The sequence below is a fragment of the Dysidea avara genome, chromosome 1, assembly GCF_963678975.1.
Source record: "Dysidea avara chromosome 1, odDysAvar1.4, whole genome shotgun sequence".
Taxonomy (NCBI): domain Eukaryota; kingdom Metazoa; phylum Porifera; class Demospongiae; order Dictyoceratida; family Dysideidae; genus Dysidea; species Dysidea avara.
Genome location: NC_089272.1, coordinates 59408493 through 59430462, shown reverse-complemented (window position 1 = coordinate 59430462; position 21970 = coordinate 59408493). Strand labels below are relative to the sequence as shown.

General features: G+C 40.7%; 1 protein-coding gene and 2 long non-coding RNA genes across 5 annotated transcripts; 2 read left to right on the top strand and 1 right to left on the bottom strand.

The window, feature by feature from the left end:
• Positions 1 to 71: 71 nt before the first annotated feature.
• Positions 72 to 19938, bottom strand: LOC136251333 (uncharacterized). The gene is made up of 5 exons (XR_010699011.1): positions 19818 to 19938; positions 13338 to 13412; positions 13228 to 13284; positions 394 to 433; positions 72 to 336 (listed from the first exon to the last, which is right to left on the bottom strand). It is a non-coding gene; the product is annotated as an uncharacterized lncRNA (long non-coding RNA).
• On the top strand, positions 3058 to 4792 carry LOC136238192 (uncharacterized). 2 transcript variants are annotated; one of them, XM_066028543.1, is made up of 8 exons: positions 3058 to 3167; positions 3474 to 3551; positions 3604 to 3672; positions 3725 to 3784; positions 3840 to 3914; positions 3964 to 4020; positions 4076 to 4286; positions 4344 to 4792. In XM_066028543.1, exons 2-8 carry the CDS (start codon positions 3482 to 3484, stop codon positions 4783 to 4785), a joined length of 984 nt encoding a protein of 327 aa, XP_065884615.1. In that variant the 5' UTR covers positions 3058 to 3167; positions 3474 to 3481; the 3' UTR covers positions 4786 to 4792. The 2 variants fall into 2 exon arrangements, with proteins under 2 accessions (XP_065884615.1, XP_065884622.1); XM_066028550.1 differs by lacking the exon at positions 3058 to 3167 and having other exon boundaries at positions 3200 to 3551.
• Positions 19939 to 20337: 399 nt separating the features above from the next.
• LOC136251325 (uncharacterized) lies at positions 20338 to 21837 on the top strand. 2 transcript variants are annotated; one of them, XR_010699010.1, is made up of 7 exons: positions 20338 to 20524; positions 20578 to 20803; positions 20850 to 20961; positions 21014 to 21107; positions 21168 to 21220; positions 21270 to 21512; positions 21567 to 21836. It is a non-coding gene; the product is annotated as an uncharacterized lncRNA (long non-coding RNA). The 2 variants fall into 2 exon arrangements; XR_010699009.1 differs by having other exon boundaries at positions 20578 to 20961; positions 21567 to 21837.
• The last annotated feature ends 133 nt before the right edge of the window (positions 21838 to 21970 follow it).

Genomic DNA, 21970 nt, shown 5'->3' with positions numbered 1-21970 from the left:
ACCTTTCGTAAATACAATTCCTAAAGGGAACTAGTGGTGATCTATATACAAACAACTTGAGAGTTCCACACTTTGTGTATGTAAATAATATGATGCTGCTTGACAATGTACTGTAATACAACATGCATGTTCGGTCAGTCATAGTCTACACATCCATCTGCCTTGCAGATGATAAGCACATACATTATTACAACTTTTGTCCAACCACGGACACATTATGGAGTATTATTATCATCTAGTGACAGTTAGATATTACTTAAATGTTCTCTTCCTTCACAGTTCTTATGCACCCCTCAGCCCCTGGCCCAATATCTTGATTTCAGTTTCTCAGAATGCCTGTGAATAAGAAAATATACATTTTAATTCAAGAAATATACAAAATAGTCCACATACCTCTTTCAGTGCTATTACATTGGCTGAACATAATTTGACGCTAAACAAACAAGAAAGTAAATCATGAAATTTAATGATAAAATAATACTCATATTTTTCCTAATGGTGCACTACGGCCAGTCCCATATAATTATATCATACACACAGTAGTTGCTAGATACAGTATAGAGTCGTACAACAGAAATAAATGCCCAGTTTCACAGGAACTTCTAGTACAAAACAGTGAAGCAAAAGCATTTTACAGCATTCCTTTAAACTTGAAATCTATGTGGAATATATCAAGAAGAGAATATCTCAAGTTGATTCCAAGGAATATGATTTTTGGTCTTGTAAATTATAGTCACCAGTCTTGTGGCTAGGGTAAACACTTGCCTGAACATAATAAGTGTCCGGGCTATAATTGACGATACAGTACTTGAAATCAGGAAATGTACCTTGACACCATTAATGGTTTCATTTGTAGTTGTTTAGACCTCTAAAATTAGGACACTTTGGGTATACTAGCATCACTAAAGTGCTAGTTTCGTCCCTGATTAGGAACAGTGTATGACACATAATCAACAAATGTTTTGTAAATTATTGGCTCAGTTCTACATACTACACACATGCACACATGCGTGCACAGCACATACACACATGGTTGAAACAAGGTCATCTATGTCACATTTTGTCTGGGCTCAGTGGGTCACCTGGGCAGGTAATCCAGATCTGACCCGTTTTATGGACTGACCTGGATTGAGGGCTGGGTAAAATTTCATGAAATTTTTGCCTGTTATGCTCTTCAGTGTTCCCAATGTGCTCAAAAACATTTCTTACAATTATCTTTGAAAGTTTTAATCAGTGAATGCTCAATTAGAGTAATTGATTACAAAGTGACTGTTCTATTAGATAGTATCAATTTAAGGAGCTTTGGACAATGCATTGGAGTGCTCGATTGCAGTTTCCACTGACTGCTCTATTAGAGAGTAGAAGTAGTGTTCATAACATCCACCTAATATGCTAGCATTATACTGGTGCAGCACTCCAGCCTATCAGTAGTAAGCCACACACGCACGCACGCACGCACACAGTTTAAGGGTGTTAAAAATGTTGAAATTTAAAGTACCTAAATCATTTTAATTGGAAATGTATTTGGTCACTACAATATATACCTGACCAGCCACAAATCATGAGGAACCAAGTACAAATTGAAATAGTTACTATTCATGAAATCAAAAATCTAGTAAATTTGAGCACTTTCTAAATCTGTCAGTGGCTGGGAACACAGCCCCAGACCTCTGTACCTCACAGCTAAATCTGGAAGCCACTTTGGAAATATCCTGGATACGCCTCTGGAATTGATGAACTTAAAATAAGCAACTATTGTAAATACTTTGTTTGTGGTTACAAATTGCAGCAACACTGTGACAACACTGTCAGAACTGACTCCAGTACACACTCAGGTAGTACTAGCACAGTTGATTTCAGATTGCTTTTGAACAATTCACACACGACTTGCAAACGTGATAATGTGAATGACTACTTGCAGTATTTACATGTACACTCCTGGGTATGTTCACGTTGAGCTGAACCCTGAAAAACAGCTAAAAATTAAAAGTGGATTTTTTTCTCAACAGAGTTAACATTTCAGCCAACCAGATGATTATTGGTAACAGCAAAGGTGTCAACAACAGACACGTACAGTTTGCCTCCATTACAAGTTCGGGAAAGGGTTGTAATGGACCCTGTACTTATATGGCTTCCCCATAGGAAATTTATTGTGAAAATTTTGATTGGCCGTAAATATTATGTCAAACATTCGAACAACAAGATTTTGAAATGTTTTTAGCGGGTCAAGCAGTACTACCATAGATTATCGAGAGAGGGGATAGAAAACTATCACGTGACTAATTAAAATAATCATCCCTACGCGATTCTTTATCGCTATCTAGTGGAACGAAATGGTTTATAGTAGTAATCTCTGGTAATGCTCACTTGTGTATCTAGGCGTTCCATCCACTATCCGCTGCCTGGTCGAGTTTTATTCCCGTGCGCACTCCTCACCTACACCAGCCCACGAGCTTGTGGTACACCTTACCAGCGACGGGAATGGTATTGGATAATTCTTGACAGATGTAACCATTCACTGATGAATGCCATACACCCTGAAACGTATTAAAACTTCGACGAAAGAGTCCTTTGGTTGTTATGATTGAAAGCGGCAAAACATGTCCAACTTCAAAATGATTCATGCCCTTTGAAGTGCGAATTTGTGGCACGGCTTACTCCTCGACAACAATGATTAGGCAACTCTGCTTCAAGTTATGAAGTCGCCTTGTGCTGCTGTAAACCCCGAAGAAAAAAAACTTTTCTCTACAAGCGTTTATAAGAGAGTTTTAAAAAGGTGTAAATGGAACTGTAGGTGAGGAGTATGCGCGTAAAAATTAGTTTTCTATCCCCTCTCTCTATAATCTATGGTACTACAAATGAGCCAAATTTCAAGATCGTGTGTAATTGCATCCATGAGTTATTAAATGTTTTTGAGGATTCAGCTCAACGTGAACATACTATAGTACTAGTATTTAGTTATACAAGTAAAGGAGCTAGGTTGCAAACAATTAGTTCATATGTTCGAACAATCACATTGTAAATTGTTCAATGGACCTTATCCGCAATGACGTCAAAAATAAAAATGGACGCTATAGTAGGGGGACTTTGTACAGCGACTGATTGGAATAGATCCGCGTAGAGCCAGAAGTGTTTAAAGAATTGCACCCAATCAACCTGTGAGATTTGTAAGTTGTAATCCGATGCAGAAGCACGTGCCATTTTGGTTGTTATGGCTGTGATGGTTGTTTTCTCGGCTGAATTGTTTCGCGCCGAATCGGTAAAGGGGGTAATGACAAGTAAAACTGTGTGATCCTTTCCCAAGGAATGTTCTGTGCTCCTTGAATTACCCGTTAGCGTGTCTAAGGCTATTTTCACTGCTCTGTGTGGGGGGTAACTCCCGTGCGGCCTACTGTAGGTAATATCACAAGTGTTAGCTAATGCAGTGACTGTTTTGTAAAACGGTTTAGATGATCCTTGTTTTGCCATTGAAGGTTTAAAGATGGTAAAGCCAAGCAAACTTAAAGGTGCTACCTCACTGACAGTTCGAGGCGATAAAGAAGCACAAGATGGTATGTACTAAAATGTTTGTCGCAAGCTATAATGTTGTGGTATGGTATGTAGATTACAATGACAATGAACTGCCTGAGATGGTGATGGCTGACAACTACCAGGAAGATCCACTACATTGCGGTAAATAAAAGTAGTAGAGATGCATGAATCTCATAAAGGTTATCTGTTGCAGCAAACTACGACACACTTCGCATTGAGCCACCTGAAGAAATGGACAGAAATTTGGATCATAGTATGATAGCAATGATTTGAAGAGATGTATGCCTGTTACTCTTGACTTCGTATAGGTTTACCAGGATTTGTTAGCAGTGGCACAATTCAAACTGAACAATCATTAGAAACAGATGAAAGTATAGATCAGAGTAAGATGTGAATTCATGTGTGTGAATGCTTAAAATATGAATTTGATAGGTATGCCTGAAGTGAAGACTGAACTGTTCACAGAATCAGATGAACACCTTGATTGTGGTAAGATGTGTATTGAATGCTAAACTGTTGAATTCAGCGTAATACCTTACCATAGATGTTGTTTCTGATTTCCCGGTATCCCAGTGTACCAATGATGAGGAGCCAGCAGAGGAAAACTGTGATATGGTCATTCTTACTGAGAATGACATTCCTGGAGCATCACTTGGCGGGATAGACCCAAGGGACTTGAATGTTACCCAGCTAAAGAGGTGGCTTGTTTGTCGGGATGCACCAGTCAGTGGAAACAAGCCACAGTTAATTCAAAGGTATGTTTATATTGCTTACTAGGTAGTTCATAGTATACTTTGTGCATTAATTTGTAGAGTATATGATTATATCAAATATGGTTGGGATATCTACGTCATTGATCCTGATGGTGGCTCCAATGTTAAGAAAAAGTTGCTGGAAATACCTTCTAACACTGAGACTGTTTTACTGCAATCGATGCCAAAGTCAAATGACACTCAGTGGACAAAAGAAATACACAAAATTCCAAAAGTTACATTTAGCACGATCTACCAGTTTTTAGTTGAACGTAAGGCACTTGTTCAGAAAGCTGACCGTGTCGATAACATCATAGAGAGAAGAAACAGTTCATTACTACACTGTGAAGGTGACAAGCCAGTAGATTCTGACGTTGGAGATCCCATTGTGTATACCCGCACGCTGGACAAAGCTTATCGTTTTTTTGTGGACGGCCATGTCCAGAAGATTAGGTATCATGCTATGCCAACTCAGCCTGATGTTATTTGTATAGGATCATAAGTTTTACCTTCGATGAAAAAGAACAAGATGTACAATGTGTTCATTGTGGTATCAACACTTACTGCTCAGGTTAAAGTAGCATTTTGCGTTTGCCCAGCTGGACTGTCTGGGTGTTGCAATCATGTGACTGCAACACTTTACTACATTGAAGAGTATTTCAGATTAGGAATGGATGAGGAAGACCGTAAGGGCTGAACAGAGAAACTTCAAGCCTGGATCCAGCCTAGGAGGATGAAAGTAGATGCACGACCAACTGATTTGGTTCGTCTGACAAAGAAAGTATATGGGGTCGAAAAGAGACCAAAGCTTTGTTCAGTGAACAATTGGGATTGCCGACCAACATCCAGGAGAGTCTTGCAACCCGAGCGGAAAGCTAATTTATGGAATAGACTAGTGAAGTTGGATCAATCAAAGAAAGCTGCTTCCACCTGTGCCATTCTCACTGCAAATAATGATGCAAGTAAAAAGAAAGCGGTCGCAACTCAATCAAAGTTGCTTAGATATGGACATCTTGCTTTATCCAGTTGTTTGATGACGAGCCTGCTCCATCAATAAACAGAACACAGCAAATGCGGGAAGAAAGAAGGGCTAGGGTAGAATCGAAGCAGATTAAATTCAAGCAAGATTTGTCAAGGCTGATTGACAATGTGGGCCATGATCACTGTTACTGCAGCACAGAGACTATTGTTAGTCAGCATGAAGTGAACGATATACCTGCACCTCTACATCTTGTCAGGCAGCTCTATGAAGAGCATATCTGTATAGGGCCGTCTGAAGCAGCAGAATTAGAAATGGCTACTCGTCAACAATCAAAGTCAGACCTTTGGCATGAGGAGCGCAAACTGAGAATTACATCATCAATAATGAAGAGTGTTTGCAACAGACGAATGAAATCAGATGTGAAAGTGTTCTTAAGAAATAAGCTGTTTCCGAAGCCTTTAAACTCACCAGCTATTAAGTATGGAGAGAGAAATGAAGAAATTGCGATCCAGTGTTACATCAAGCACCAAGAGAAGAAGGGAGTCGTACTGAATGTTAAAAAGTGTGGACTTTTTGTGAATCCAGCAATTCCCTGGCTAGCTGCTACCCCAGATTCTGTCATTGAGGTTGGGAAGGATACTGGGTGTTTGGAGGTGAAATGTCCTTTTGTTTGTTCAAACAAATCCTTTTCCGTTGCTGCAGTAGAGGTTCCTTCATTCTATTTAGAAGAGAATAATGGAAGGCTACAATTGAGAAGAAAACATCAGTATTTTTACCAGATACAAACACAGTTATTTGTCACCCAAATGCTTTGGTGTGATTTTGTGGTATGGTCCCCAAATGAAGGCATTGTAGTGGAGAGAATCAGTTATGATGAGGAATTCAGTAAGATGATGATTTCCAAGGCTCGCACGTTTTATTTTGATACTTTTTTGCCATCTGCAGTTCCATGCACTATTATTTCGTTCAATTCACCACACGCAACAGCTTCATCTGTGTTTACTTGTGTTGCTAAAGAAGAGCCCTTGACTCCTCACCAAGAAAATAAGGCATCTGAACATTGTGAAGATATCCAGCTATTATCAATCTCGCCAGATAGCAGACCGTCAATCGATTTGTTTCAACAGCTTGGGTGTGTTCGTCACCCAGTTAATGGTGATGGCAATTGCCTTTATCATTCAATTGCACACCAGGCTGGTTTGATTGAGCCAGATTGCCATGGTGATACTTCTATAGCTATCCAGTTGAGAACTCTGGCATTAATCTGTATGCAAAAATACCCTGGTGTACGCTTAGAAGATGGTATGACACCTCAACAATGGGAACAAAAGAAGCTGCGGATTTTACATCAAGGAGAGTGGGGAGGTGATTTAGAGGTACGGTTGCTTGCCATTGGCTTGAGCAGGGAAATAATTGTGGTTACTGGCTCAAGAAATACATTTACATTTGCACGACGATTTCCTTTTCATCCACCTCCTATTCCCAAGATGAGAGGTGGAATTTTTATTCCTATGAATATTGCTAAATTACTGGAACAGTGGAAATCCTTTGATCCATTTCCTCTACTGATTATATACAACGGCATTAATCATTATGACTCCACAGTTTTTATTGATAAATAGTTATTTAATGGTATGTATTTCATGAAATTTTCTGTTAATAATCAGTTAATAATCATTAAAAACAACGTTTTAACAAACCAAGGGTGGTCCAAAATTACAAAGCATGCAGCAGACATAAATTTAATGATTAGCACAGTCCCACACCGATGTAGGGATTTCATCTCATAGGATCCGAAACTCCTTAACGCGTCCTATTGCTCTTTCCACGAGTACTCTCAAGCGAGCAATTTTTTTCGTCAAAAATACATCACTTGCCGCCATCTGACTATTGGTTGAAAGGAACGGAGGCATATTCAGGCGAACACCATAAGGAATTAAAAGATCCTGAATCGTAAATCCCTTATCCGCCATGATTTCATCTCCTGGTTCCAATTTTTCCAACAAACCACTGACTTCTACCAGCTTACGATCTGAAATAGATCCTTCATATGCCTCAGACACAAAGGAGATTGCACCACTTGGAGTCACTCCTATCAAAACCTTGATGGTATTTGTGTTTTTGTATGGTGAAAAGGTGCACGCTTGAGTTAGCAAGGAAGAAGGTCGCTCAATTGGAAATTCTGTGGCATCTATTATGATCCGTGTGTTAGGGTAGTCTTTCTTGAAGCTTTCAGGCATATATTTCTTCACTATGTGCCATGGAGGAAATGTTTCAATTGACTTAAAGCTGCGATACATAAAGTTTATCCACGTATTTGTAATTCTTGAAACTGATGCTTGCAAAATACCAAATTTGTTGGCAGCATCCATTTCAGGCATTCCTAGCCTGATTCTAACCAGTGTCATAAAAAACTGTTCAATCAGTGGTAGTTTGAACGAGGGTCCAACTTTTGATTCGTCATAGTCAAGTCCGCTTCTTTTTCCGCCCCATTGTCGTATCACACTTGCATCAGGCCCAAGAATTTCTTCATAAAATGTGACTGTCTCTGGGAAAACCGGTCTTATCGCCCATTTAAAAGTATCGAGAAACGTCGGTTTTAAATATTCTGTGTGTTGTAGCTGGCCAATGGTGGTAGCTACGCATACCAAATTTTCACACGTTTCACAACAATTTCTTACCTTCCTGATCATCCACTGAAGAAGTAGCCAACAGCTAAGTTTCCCGCTATTTTAGATAGTTTTTAAACCGAGGTTGTCTGTATCAGGCGAGCTCCAGAAGGGTGGGAGGCGGGGGCCCTGGAAGGCGGGCAAGATGGTGTTCAAAAATTGAAAAGAGACGTGCTGGGATGAATTAGGCCAAGTTATAGGCCATTCAGGGCTCAGAACTGGCTAAAATGAAAGGAAATTTACAGCACAGGTCATTGTCCAACACCACAGAGCTGTACAGCCACACACAGCCATCTCCTGTTTTTTTTTTTTTTTTTTTTTTTTTTTTTTTTTTTATATTATTATTATTAATTAGCAAAGCCCACCAGGGGCAACACGCTAATGTGCATTACAAATCACAAATTGTTTAGCTTATCTATAATGTTCTTAAAAGTGTCAAGGTTAATTGCGTTAATGTTGTCAATTTTCAAGTTATTCCAATCAATAATTGTTCTCGGGAGAAAAGAATACTTATATAAATCAATTCTGGATTGCAGCTGTGCAAATTTGAGGGGATTATTGGCACGAGTATATGATACAGGGGTTGGCTGGGGTAAACAATGGTTTGGTAGCACCAGTAAGTTTCTTACAATCTTGAATAATAATATAAGTCTAGCATTCCTTCTCCTACTTTTTAAACTTGGCCATTGAAGGTAATTAAGCATATCTGTAATACTGTGTTGTTGACTGGATCTGTGCCATGGTTTATTAAGAACAAATCTTGCAGCTCGGTGTTGGATCATTTCTAATTTGCTAACTGTTGTTTGGTGATAAGGATCCCAGATGGCTGAGCAGTATTCAATAGAAGGTAACAATAATTGTTTGTATAAGTGTTCTTTGATTTGTATTGGGGCATTATATAAATTCCTTTTCAGAAATCCAAGAAGACGGTTTGCCTTTCCACAAATATAGTTAACATGAGGTTCCCATGATAGTGTATGATGGAGGCGGATACCAAGATAGGTGTGCTCTGATACAATATTCAATGGAATATTAGACATTTTATATGTAAAAGTGCTTTTACTGTGGTGGGTTGTAAATTGTAAAATATTGCATTTGGGAATGTTAAATTCCATCAGCCAGTTGCTAGCCCATTGTGTTAAGGAATCTAAGTCATTTTGCAGTATTCTGTGATCGTTGGGCATAGCTATAGTTTTAAAGAGTAGAATGTCGCCAGCAAATAATCTAATTTCACTCTTGATGTTTGTTACAATATCGTTAATGTAAATTAGGAACAACACAGGACCAAGTACGGAACTTTGTGGAACACCAGATGTAACTTGACATGTAGAAGATCTAGAGCCTTCTACTACAACCTGTTGGGTACGACCATGAAGGAAGGACTCTAGCCACTGTAAGACAGTTCCTCTTATACCATAGTAATTTAATTTGTAGAGAAGTCTAGAATGAGCTACTCTGTCGAACGTTTTAGAAAAGTCTAATATAGCAGCATCAACTTGCAGGTTCCTGTCAATATCTTTTGCAATGTCATTAACAGTAATGAGTAGTTGAGTCTCACAGGAATGTTTTGATCTAAATCCAAACTGGTTGTCTGAAAGAATATTGTGGTCCTCCAAATGCTTCATAATTTGACTCACGATGATATGCTCCATTGTTTTACAAACTACTGAGGTGAGTGAGATAGGACGGTAGTTGCCTGGGTGAGCTTTGGAACCTTTTTTAAATATTGGGGTGACATAGGCATGCTTCCATTGTAATGGGACTTCACCAGATTCTAGTGATTGTTTGAAAATATGAGTTAGAATGGGAGATAATTCGGCAGCTGTGGCCTTCAGTACATACGGATGCAAGGAGTCAGGTCCTGGGGATTTGGATGTGTCACAGGTACTTAACAAGTTGTAGACTCCTTGTTCGGTAATCTCAAATGTAGGTAAAGATGGAAATAAGGATGGACCTTTGTCAGGAATGTTACTATTATCTTCGGATGTAAGGACAGACTGAAAGTGTTGATTGAGGGTGTCTGCTTTTTCCACAGGATTGGTTATGATATGACCATTTATAGGATTTATTAATGTACTAATACCATTGTTTTCTTGTTTTCGTGACTTGATGTAGTGCCATAAAGACTTTTTGTTACTGTCTGGTGATGAAGTTAGGTTTGTCAGGTAGGATTTGTGTTGGTACTTTAGTTTATGATCTATCTCTTTTTGTAATGATTTATATTCATTCCAGTCACTATCTCGACAATAACGCTTTGCTCTTCTATAAACTCTTTGCTTTTTACGTATGAGTCGTTTTAAAGCAGAAGACAGCCAGGGAAGGTGAATTCTTGTACTTAATTTCTTGGTAGGAGTATGAGTGTTTATTATTTCTTGTAAATTTTGTAAGAAGAAGGACCAATTTTCATCTAAGCTTTGGGGTGATGCTTGATTTATTTCAAAGTAATCATGTGATAAGTCTGATAATTCCTCTCTTATTTTTTCCCAGTCAGCTAGCTTGTAAAGGTAAACAGTTCTGGGATGTTGTTTGATTACACGTTTAGGAATCTTGATGGATACTAAAACAGCGTCGTGGTCACTCAAGCCTGGAAGTGGTTCACATGATATCACAGAATTAGGATTAGTAGTAAAGCATAAGTCTAAAACATTTTGAGCTCTTGTAGGGAAAGTGACTAACTGAGACAGTTGGTAGTTGTGTGATAAGTCAATAAGTTTTTCACGAAAGTGACATGATACATAGGAATTTATTAGTGTACTGTTTTCCCAGTCAATACCTGGACAGTTAAAGTCACCTCCAAGAATGATTTGGGTGTGGGGATACTTTTGCTTAATCGTGTCTATGGAAGACTGCAAGTTGTCAAGTATTGTATCACTTGAGTGAGGAGGACAGTAAAAGGAGCCAATGATAAAGTCATTGTTCTTGTCAAGATGAACGTGAGCCCACACTATTTCAATAGTTGAATTGTCATTAATTTGTGTACATGGTATAGAGCTCTTTATGGAAATAAACACACCACCACCAGAAGTGTTTCTGTCTTTTCTGTATGTTTGATAATTATTTGGGAAAACCTCAGAGTTTAGAATAGATTCATTCAAATGTGATTCTGTCCCTATAATGATGCCAATTGCATAGGTAACCAGAAAAACTTCAAGTTGGGTTCATTTGTTAGTAACACTACAGAAATTTACAATAGACAGTTTCAAATCACTTAATACATTATTTGAGTTTGGGTTATTAGTAGAGTTATTAAATACCTGTGAATTTGAGTCAGGATTTGAGTTAGTTATAGTGGAAACAGGGAGTCAGGATGACTCCATGCTTGTGGCAGAGGTATTATTAAGTGGCTGTGCTGATACAGTTACATACTCTAATTTGTTACCATCTGTACTCACTTTGCAATGAAGCTTGTTGTTGAGGTATAAGGAATCATTTCTTATTTTGATGTATCTCCGTTCGGTACCATTGTCAATTAGGGATCTCCTTTCCTTCAATAATAAGCGTTCCTTTTGACGCTCCTGGGGAGTTAGATCAGGTTTTATGTAGATTGGAGCTTCAAGCTTAGACTTAGAACTTAGGATGTCAATTGCTGTGTTTGAACGAAGGAACTTCACCAGAAGGGGTCTGGGACGCTCACTCTTTTGGTCATACTTACCGAGACGATACAAATCTTTTATATCACTAGGTTCAATGTCAATATCAGTTGCAGACAGAGCCTCCATCACGTTTTCCATGTCCTTTTTCATTCGGAGTTGTCTGTTGGTATTTTGGGGATTTTCTGCTACACCATACACAACGATGTTGAATTTCCTATCAATGTTGGTGGCATTTTGATAGGCAGTGTTTGAAACTTTGTCAACAACTGGAGCACGAACAGTTTGAGTAGAAGTCTGCTGTGGTTGATTAACAAGGTCTAGTTTGCGTTTAAGATCATTTAGAGAAGTTTGAAGTGTAGTAATGGTCGACATTAAGCTGTCTATTTCTGCCTTCTGCGCTTGGATCTCACAGTATAGACAAAAGAACGTGTGTTCTTCGCCAGCATCTCTTAATGTCGCGAAGTTCGTTGCTGATAACCCAGTGCATCTACGATGTACCCACGCGTCACAGTAGCCTTCACAATAGATTGCATCATCACCTTTCCTGTGCTTTGTAGCTTCTTTAATTACTTCATCGCATATTGGGCAAGTACTGTTTCTTTTGGATTTCTTCTCGCACTGGTTTGGGCTGTCTTTAGATGTCGGTCGTTTCAACGGCAGTAAACCTGGACTGGGAGTTGAAGTTGCGTTCAACGACATTTCTGTTCACGAAGGGGAAGGAAAGCACAACTTTTCTTCAGGAATATCTTCTTGGCAGCTTACTTTCAAGGAGACGACAAAAGTAGCTGCATGCCACAATCGAAGGTATTGGTTGGCCAGGGCTCCATCAAGACCCCAGACCACTCGTACGGCTCACCACTGTGCTCTAGAAAAGCAGCCAGCAAAAGCAGACCACTTTACTCTGGTCGACTGTGGCAGTGAAACTTGATAGTGCATTCATTAAGCTTTGTGTTTGTGTGAAAAAATCAAACTTCCTGTCTTGGGCGATAAGAACGGTTTTCGTAGATCCAGTCACAAATGCCAATAGCGTCCCATAGTCGAAAAATCCGGTGTAGAGTCTTATCAAGCTATCATCGTCTTTAATGCTGTCTAATCTGAAAAATGATTTATCGAGTTGGTTTTGCAGTTCTACTAGTTTCAATTTTAAATCACAATTCTCTTCCAGCAAATCTGAGTTGGAAGGCGTTGAATCAAATTCAGGGTCCATGTCACATGATAACTCTAAATCCGGTGTCTCTATAATTTCCATTTCCAGCTCCACAGATATCAATGACCTACGCTCTTTTGTGTCATGCCAAGGGAAAATTGATGGAACTGCACATTGCTTTAGGCGTCGTCTTCCACCCTCCAGCAATTCATCCGGCAAAGTAAAATCTCCAGGCTTGAAGTGTGCAGAGCATATTTTGGTGTGCTTGTTTACAACAAAATTGGTACCAGGATCGCGACGAATCAATTTAATCCATAACTTTCCTTTGGCGGATTGAATGTTGGGAAAATAATGATATGAAATTCTTCGTAACCCTAATTGGATTCGCTTCTTATTACTGCCAGAACAGTTTCTACAGTCTGGAACACAACAGTAGTCACCATGCCACATCTCCTTGCTTCTAGTAAACTCTTGGGTAAGTTTAGCTAATGCATGATCATCATCTATTCATATTATAATGAATCATTTTAAATTTCACCAAACAAATAAATACCTGCTGGTTCCATCCGTAGCTGTGAATGAAACTCTTTGATCACATGTCTGTGGTCCACTACAATGCAGGGGTTTAAATGGCATTCAGTCTACCAGTTAAATCTAGCATACCGTGTTCTAGACCATCATCTGTATCTGCTCTCAGATCAGCTTGAAGTATGCTACTGCTCATTACTTCTGGCAAACCTATATTAAGTACAGTATCATTCATAGCACCATCAATCATTGGGATTGTAGGGAAGGGGAGAATGACGCTTCACGTTGATGTGATGTACAGGAGCAGGAGGAGTTGACGGACTACTAACACTACACCAGCACGTGTTGACTCTTCTATTCTTCACGTGACCCAAAACTCAACCCCACAAGCGAAAACACAAACAATTATACAATACATGCCTAGGCCTAATACAATGCTAATAATAATAGTATTATATGGGTTGTAGTTAGTCAATCATCGACATCCTCCGGGGCCACGGTTAACTGATTAGTCCAACTCTTAATTCGTACGCGAGCCCTTGCAGCAGCATCTCTGGTTGGTCTCTGGTGAACAGGCTCAGAACTAACATCGTGATCATTGTCCTTATCAGTCTCTCTGTTGTCATCACATGTTGTAGGCTCACATGGGGAACTCAACTCAAGAGGGTACAACTTGGCAATTGGTCGGTTTGTTCTCCCTGTGCTTGTCCTTATTTTGGCTGCTCGAGCATATCCATCAAGGCCTTCCATCAATTCTTCGATCACAGCCAAACGCCATTGTAGTCTGGGTATATCATCATGCACCAGAACGACGTCCCCCACTTTCACTGATTGTTTAGAAGTACCTGTAGCCTTGTATGCCTCTCGGAGGGAAGTTAAATATTCTCTCTGCCATCTCCTCTGAAAATGATTCAACAATAGTGTTTGTCTGTTGACCTTGTCACGCAGTGATGTACTGGATAAAAAGGTAGGGTCATGTTGTTCCTCTTCTACGGCTGGGTAAGGTAACATAGTCATGCGTCGTCCATAGAGCAGGTGCGATGGTGTCAATGGCTCAGGGTCAGTCACATCTGCTGATAGATAGGTCAGGGGGCGATCATTTAGTACTGCTTCAACTTCAACTATTAAGGTTTGTAGTACCTCCAATGTAATAAATGACTTTCCCAAGACTTTCCTCAATACCGTCTTCGTAATACCAATCAACCTTTCCCAAAACCCCCCGTACCAAGGGGCACGTTTGGGGATAAACTTCCATCTCACGCCCTTGGCATTCAGGGATTCTCCTAGCTTATCTGAGGTAAAAATCTGTTCCAACTCCTTACTCGCAGACACATATGTAGACGCATTATCGGATATCATCACTTGGGGCAGTGACTTACGTGACACAAATCGGCGGAATGCTCTCAGAAAGGTTTCAACACTCAGATCACAAACTACTTCTAAATGGACTGCCCTAGACAGACCGCACGTAAATAAACAGATATATACCTTCTCTTCAGTTCCATTGTTCTTCACGTGCAGGGCTCCGGTGAAATCTACACCCGTAACATCAAACGGCTTACCCTCCTTAACTCTATCAAGTGGCAATGGCGGTGGTTCTGGTACCATGTAGGGTTTTCCTGATACCTTACGGCAGGAGACACACTTTCTGATTAGTTGCCTTACTAACTGTCGAGCCGAGGGGATCCAGTATCCTTGTCTTATAGACGTAACTGTTCCAGTTACACCTGCATGAAGTTGCTCCTTATGAACAGCCAACACTATCAGCTTTGTCAAGGGATGATGTTTAGGTAGTAGGATAGGAAACTTGGTGTCAGAATCTACATGCGCGTTATGGATCCTCCCGCCACAACGTAAATAATCAGAGCTGTCCATGAACAAACGTAGTTGTCTCACGAGAGGTAATCTCTTTCCACGTTTAGCCCTAATGTTCAAAATTTCCTTGTGGAAGGTGGTGTGCTGACAACTGTGGATCCAGAGAGTAAGTGCCTTGTTAGTTTCATCCACGGACAGTGGACCAATATGTCGCTTGGTGGGATTCCTAGCATTATGGACAAATCTGTAAACATGAGCTGACACTCTTAATACTTTCATCAGTGAACTATACTTTGTAAGTTCAATAAGGTTGTGAATACCTGAGGTTACTGTGTTAGGTAGGTCAGTAGCACTGGTATTTGTCTCCATGACATCGTCATCCACTTGTAGGTGTAGGATCTCACTATGATTCCAAGCAGGCCAACGAGTTTCATCTGTGAGCCACGGTGGGCCTTGTTGCCACAAACACGATGAGTTTAGCTGAGCAGCACTCAATCCCCTTGTTAGTAAATCTGCCGGGTTGTCATTGGTTGGGCAGTAGAGCCAAGGAATATCTGGGAATGTCTTATTAATCTCTTGAACTCGGTTTGAAATGAACTGTTTTAAGCGTTTCTTACTGTACAACCAATGAAGCACAATTTGGCTGTCACTCCACAGCTTAACTGCGTATTTCTGAAGTAGGTGAGGAAGAGATGAAACAACGAATTGAGCCAGTCTTGATGCGACAACAGCAGCCATCAATTCAAGTCGCGGAAGTGTGTGTGGCTTGAGCGGTACCACACGTGATCTGGCCAATACAAAGCAGGTGTGCTCACCAGTTCTAAGAAATGCAATGGCACCATAGGCCTTCATACTGGCATCTGCAAACACATGTAATTCTACTGGCTGGGAGTATGTTGGTCCAAAGTAAAATCTAGGTATTGTAATCTTACTGGTATCTTGTAGATCCTCAGCTATCTTCCACCATCTGTTTGTGTGTTCTGGGAACAATGGGTCATCCCAAGCGATACCTGATCTCCATAGATCCTGCATTAAAATCTTTGCTTGAATTGTGACCGGTGACAAAATTCCTAAAGGATCATATACCTTTGATGAAAGTTGGAGTACTAAACGTTTAGTGACAGGTAGTGGTACTTCTGTGTTGGATAGAAACTGTTTAGGGGTGAAGCTAATGGTGTCAGTAGCTGTGTTCCACAACAATCCTAATAGGTTTACAGTAACATCACAATCAGCTGTTCCCTCAGCCACTGTAACAGCTTGCAGTTGTGAGCTGTTAGATGCCCATGATCTCAAATTGAATTGGGCTTGTGTCATTATGAATCGGGCTTCTCTGTAATACTTAATAGCTTCTGCTTCGGTACTACATCCACTAATGACGTTATCCACGTAGAGATTCTGCTTCATGTCCTGAGCTACTGGGCTATCCCAAGAATTCAGATGATGATGTAGTGTGGCCATAAGCATAAATGGGGAGCTGGTAGAGCCAAACAAGACAGTTTTAAATCGATAAATTTCAAGGTCACTTTCTGGATCAGATGGTGATGATAACCAGAAGAATCTGGTGTTGTCACGGTCGGACTCATCCAGCCTAACATGTAAAAAGGCCTTCTCTAAATCTGTAGAAATTCCAATGGCATGGGAACGGAAGCGTAGGAGGATAGAGCACATGTCTGTTGTGAAGGATGGACCAGTTAGCAAGCAATCATTAAGACTGGGGTGTCTAGCCTGACGGTAGCTACAATTGTACACGATTCTGATCGGTGTTGTCGAGGAAGCTTTACTAACCGGGTGATGTGGTATATAGTGGACATCCTTGGTAAGGTCTGGTGCAGTTACCTTCTCGATGAAACCTCTTTGTTCTTGTTCCATAATAATTTTCCCATATAGGTGCAGCAGTTCAGGAGTGTGGCTGAGTTTGCGAGCTAAAGAGCGGGTCTTGTTTTTGCAAACTGCATAGTTTGAAGGGAGGGGTGGATATTCTTGTTTCCAAGGAAACTTCACACGGTATGCACCATCCTCTTCTCGCCTGATGCAAGATTGTTGGTATCTCTCCAGAAATTCGTTCTCTACTTCTGCTGTCTCAGGCTGTGTGACATTAGCAGATTCCATCATCCAAAAGGTCGGAGCATTGTTACAGTCAGTAGCTGGTGTGGAAACATGAAACATACTGGCGTTAGTAGTAGGAGCTGGTGGAACAACAAGTGGTCCAGACAGAAGGTAACCTAGTTTGGACTGCATTGCAGTAGGTCCATTACCTCGCACAATGTGGTCACCCATGAACTGCCAGTAATAATCAGCACCAATCAATAATGAGATGTAAAAGTTACTGGATGTTGACACTGGGTTGGCTAGCTGAAGTCCCTGTAAGTGTTCTATGTTTATCAAGTGAGTATGATACCTGTTCTGTAGGGGTGCCGCAATGACTGGGACCAGTAGAACTGATATTGGAATAGATTCACCTGTCAGTGTCTCAACGTTGACTGTAGCATTGTCCAACTGTTTGGTCAGGGTTGGTTCTCCTCCAAAGGTAGAGATATTGATGTGTTCAGTTTGTTGAGGAGATATCATTAGCTTCTTGGCTAGTTGGTTAGACATGAAGGATCTCTGGGCCCCTTCATCGAACAGAATGTGTGCTTCCACTCGGATGCCATTCACACTAACTTGAGCAACTGCAGTTTTCAATAAGCACATAGAATTTGTACGTGTGGCGGGCTCTGGGGGAATAATGGCAGCATTCATTGCAGTGGATGATGGTGTAGTGGTTTCTGTTGTCTGAGATTGTACTGTTGACTGAGGTTGTACTGTTGTTTGGGGTTGAACAGAAGTGTGAGGTTGCACTCTCTCTGTTGTGATAGATGCCTGTGTAGTGACTGGAGTGGTATTAGACTCAGATGGCTTGGTAAATGCACCGCATAAGCTAGTATGGTGCTTCTGTCTGCACAATTTGCATCTCCACTTTGAAGGACACTGTGAAGCCCTATGGTGCCCCAAACAATTAAAGCAGTGTTTCCCCTTCTTAACTAATTCAAAGCGTTTTTGGGGATCCTTAACAACATCACAGCGACCACAAAAATGTGGACCCTTACAAAATACACAGGTGTTCTTACTAGTACCTGAATTAGCAGGTTGGGATTGACGTCCACTTGCACCGGTATGTAGAGTGGTAGTCATTGTAGACTGGTAGGGTTCCATTGTCTTGCACTTGTTGGACAATGATCCACATTCTAAAATAGTGATTTCCTTCCAAATGGCATCTCTTAACTCTGCGATGGTCCATGCCCCAATGCCGTGTTCTCGAACAAGGTTCTTATGTACATCACTTGGTAGCTTTCCCAGAATGATAGGCACTAGCATTGATTCATACGAGTCTTCTGTTTTGCCAAGTGCAGTCAATCCTCTTATGTGGGCTTCTATTGTGTCGTAGAACAACTGCAGACTGGACAAGGACGAGGTGGGACAGTTGGTTTGTGACAGAGCTTGCATGTGTGCCTGTTCGATCTTATGAGACTGACCATATCTCTGTGTAAGAAGGGCTATGGCATGGTCATAGTTAGCATCAGTGAGTTGTAGTCCAGCTATGGCCCTCAGTGCATCACCCTGCAACTGCGCTCTCAAGTAGTTGAACTTCTGCACTTTGCTTAGGGAAGGAGAGTTGTGTACGGCTGCATCAAACGAGTCTTTGAAGACTTGCCACATCAAGGTATCCCCCGAAAAGTGGGGTAAGCTTAACTTAGGTAACTGGCTTACCGGTTCTCTGGTTACTGGTGGTGGCAACGTGGGTACAAACTCTGGAGCTGTTACACTGAGAGTGCGTGCAGGTTCTCTAGTTTTCTCAAGGCGGTGTTTAATCAGACTCATATACTCAATGATGGTGTCCTGTATTTCTTCTGCTTCAAGAATCTCAGTTTCTAATTCCTCTGATGTCTGTATTGATGAGGCGATCTGCCCGTTCAGCTGTGGTAATGTATCCTTCTTCTGGGTTAACTGTTCTAAATTGCTGGTGAGTTTGGCGACTTGAGTGTCCGTCAATGGGGTTTCCGTCTCTAGATTCTCGTCTACTTTCTTAAATATACGAGTAACATGTGCGCGATACGCCGCACGTGATCCCTTTGCACGTTGAGTCTCCTCCATCTCCGTGAATGTTTTCTACAAGGAAAACGACACAAAACAAATGAACACTGTAGGTGAAGCGCTTGCCTTCCGGGGTACCGTTTAAGAAATGCTACGGTACCAAGCGTTTTCGCGAGGGGTTACAAGGTCCGGAAGTAGCTCGTTTGACGAAACGACTCCAGCGTCACAGCACCATGTAGGGAAGGGGAGAATGACGCTTCACGTTGATGTGATGTACAGGAGCAGGAGGAGTTGACGGACTACTAACACTACACCAGCACGTGTTGACTCTTCTATTCTTCACGTGACCCAAAACTCAACCCCACAAGCGAAAACACAAACAATTATACAATACATGCCTAGGCCTAATACAATGCTAATAATAATAGTATTATATGGGTTGTAGTTAGTCAATCATCGACAGGGATATGGCGGTGTGCGCCGGAGTTATCCCCTCCCCCCTTTCACACACACACACACACACACACACACACAGAGCAGTGAAAATAGCCTTAGACACGCTAACGGGTAATTCAAGGAGCACAGAACATTCCTTGGGAAAGGATCACACAGTTTTACTTGTCATTACCCCCTTTTCCGATTCGGCGCGAAACAATTCAGCCGAGAAAACAACCATCACAGCCATAACAACCAAAATGGCACGTGCTTCTGCATCGGATTACAACTTACAAATCTCACAGGTTGATTGGGTGCAATTTTTTAAACACTTCTGGCTCTACGCGGATCTATTCCAATCAGTCGATGTACAAAGTCCCCCTACTATAGCGTCCATTTTTATTTTTGACGTCATTGCGGATAAGGTCCATTGCATGCAGAAAGTAATCCGAAATCGACTGTACATGATCACAAGACACTAATATAGTATTTATGTCTCACTTTTAGTTTTACTGCATTAGTCACAGTAGATTACTAATGGAGTAGGAGAAGAAGTTGAGGAACGGTAGCTTGACTACCCGTATATTCAACTGAACATTTTCGATGATTCTGATCTACAAAAGTACAGGATGAGATAATGCTCTAGAGTATTTATAACCTTACTTTGCTTAGAGTCTCCCGCTGGCAGCATGCAACTACTGATGCAACGAAATAATCTCATTTTTCCATTTAATACTCACTCCCCGTGACGTAGCGTTTACGTACGTTACTTAACGACGAAAGTTACCGTGGTAACGAACATTACTGAAAATTCCTCTGAAAGTTCGTTCAGTTTTGTTCATAAAATAAACTGGTTTTGGCAAAGAAGATATTTGAAAATTTGTGAGTTATTGTGTCTACAAGAACAGGCAGCTTGACTAAGCGGGAGGGTTTTGCAATGCGTTAAACAGGAAGGCCGTTCGCAACTGACTGAAACAGCTGACCTACTGAAGAATACGAAGGTGACGTTTCTACTAGCAATATTCAGCTTGGTGTACAGTTATTTGTAATTTAGATATGGAAAGTGCAGCAAACAGTTTATCTACAGTGCTGTGGAACCACTGGCTGACGGACTGGCAAGACGGTGCTAAAGTTGCAGTCTCATGGCTGCTTCAAAATGACTGGTACATCGAATAGTGAAATTTCAGACAATTGAATCTCTTTAATGCCGAGTTTAATGCCTAACTCAGCCAGGTTACGAAGCTACGTATTTAACTTCAGTTTGCCAGCTGTTACACAAAGTGTGAGTGTTTACAGTGGATAGCTGCCATTATGTACCCTTTACAGAACAGCTGACATCATGCCAATCCTACCCACTGAGTGTAGTGTGCATGCTGATATGGTTACGTTCTGCTATGTGCACAGTGGCAGCCAAATAACCTAGGAGACAGCCCAGCAGGTTAGTTACACATTCCTATTGTCAGTTACATACATGCAGGTACACCATGCAGGTATTGTGTCTGGTAATTGATTAATGACTGGCTTGTTGACTGCTTGTTGCAACACCAACATGCTTTCTGCACTGAGTCTTGACAATTAGCCAAGGTATGGACGTGGTAGATAGTTGAATAAGAATTGCTGTCATCTCGCATGTTATTATTACAGGTTATAATGTGTATGCTCCTGATATTCCATCTCCATCATGTTGTATACAAAATGTAAGTATTACAGCAATTGTGATACTAATAATACGACTTGACATTCTAGTGGTGTTGCCTTTTGATAACACACTGTGATGGATATTGATTGGCCGGCAGCTATTCCTGTTACTTGAAAATTATAGTAGCATCTGTCTTGTTGTTAACGCCCCTACTGTCAGGTGGAATTCCCTGCTGCAATGCAGATCGATGACAAATTGTAAGCATAGAGTGTACCAGATTGTTATGTATAACGTTTTGGCAGGTTCTGTGGACTATATATGAAGTGTTATTAGCTGTTTACAATATTAAGGTATAGTGTATGCTTGAATAAGAACTGTAACTATATTGCTTGCCAATGCTGCAGATCATGCTGGTCCTAACATCTCACGAGCACTTCAGAAGTTGGAGTTGACTATTTGAACAGCATTTAATTTCTGTAATTGAAATACATTAATAATTATTTAAATACTAAATAACAATTGGGGATAACCTTTATACTAGCATAGGGATAACCTTCATCCTACCCATATGGGATAAAGGTCATACTATTGAAAGTTGGGATAACCGTTATCCCTGGATTTGGTATGCTATATGTGTCAGCCACTTTATCCCTGTTTTGGGATAACCTTCCAACCAACTGTTTTAACAGTGAGTGTATTTATATACTGCTCTTAAGCATTGAAATTTACAAATAGAAATGTTGAACTTAGTTATAGGAGCAAGGTGATGGAATGAGCTCTTTGTCTTGTTTACTTGGAGTCAAGTTTA

Bases quoted from the DNA above. Each gene is read 5' to 3' on its own strand.
- LOC136238192 (XM_066028543.1), top strand. From the start codon at position 3,482: ATGGTAAAGCCAAGCAAACTTAAAGGTGCTACCTCACTGACAGTTCGA. The intron at 3,785-3,839 runs GTATGATAGCAA...GACTTCGTATAG, and splicing joins GGACAGAAATTTGGATCATA to GTTTACCAGGATTTGTTAGC. The intron at 3,915-3,963 runs GTAAGATGTGAA...TGAATTTGATAG, and splicing joins AGATGAAAGTATAGATCAGA to GTATGCCTGAAGTGAAGACT.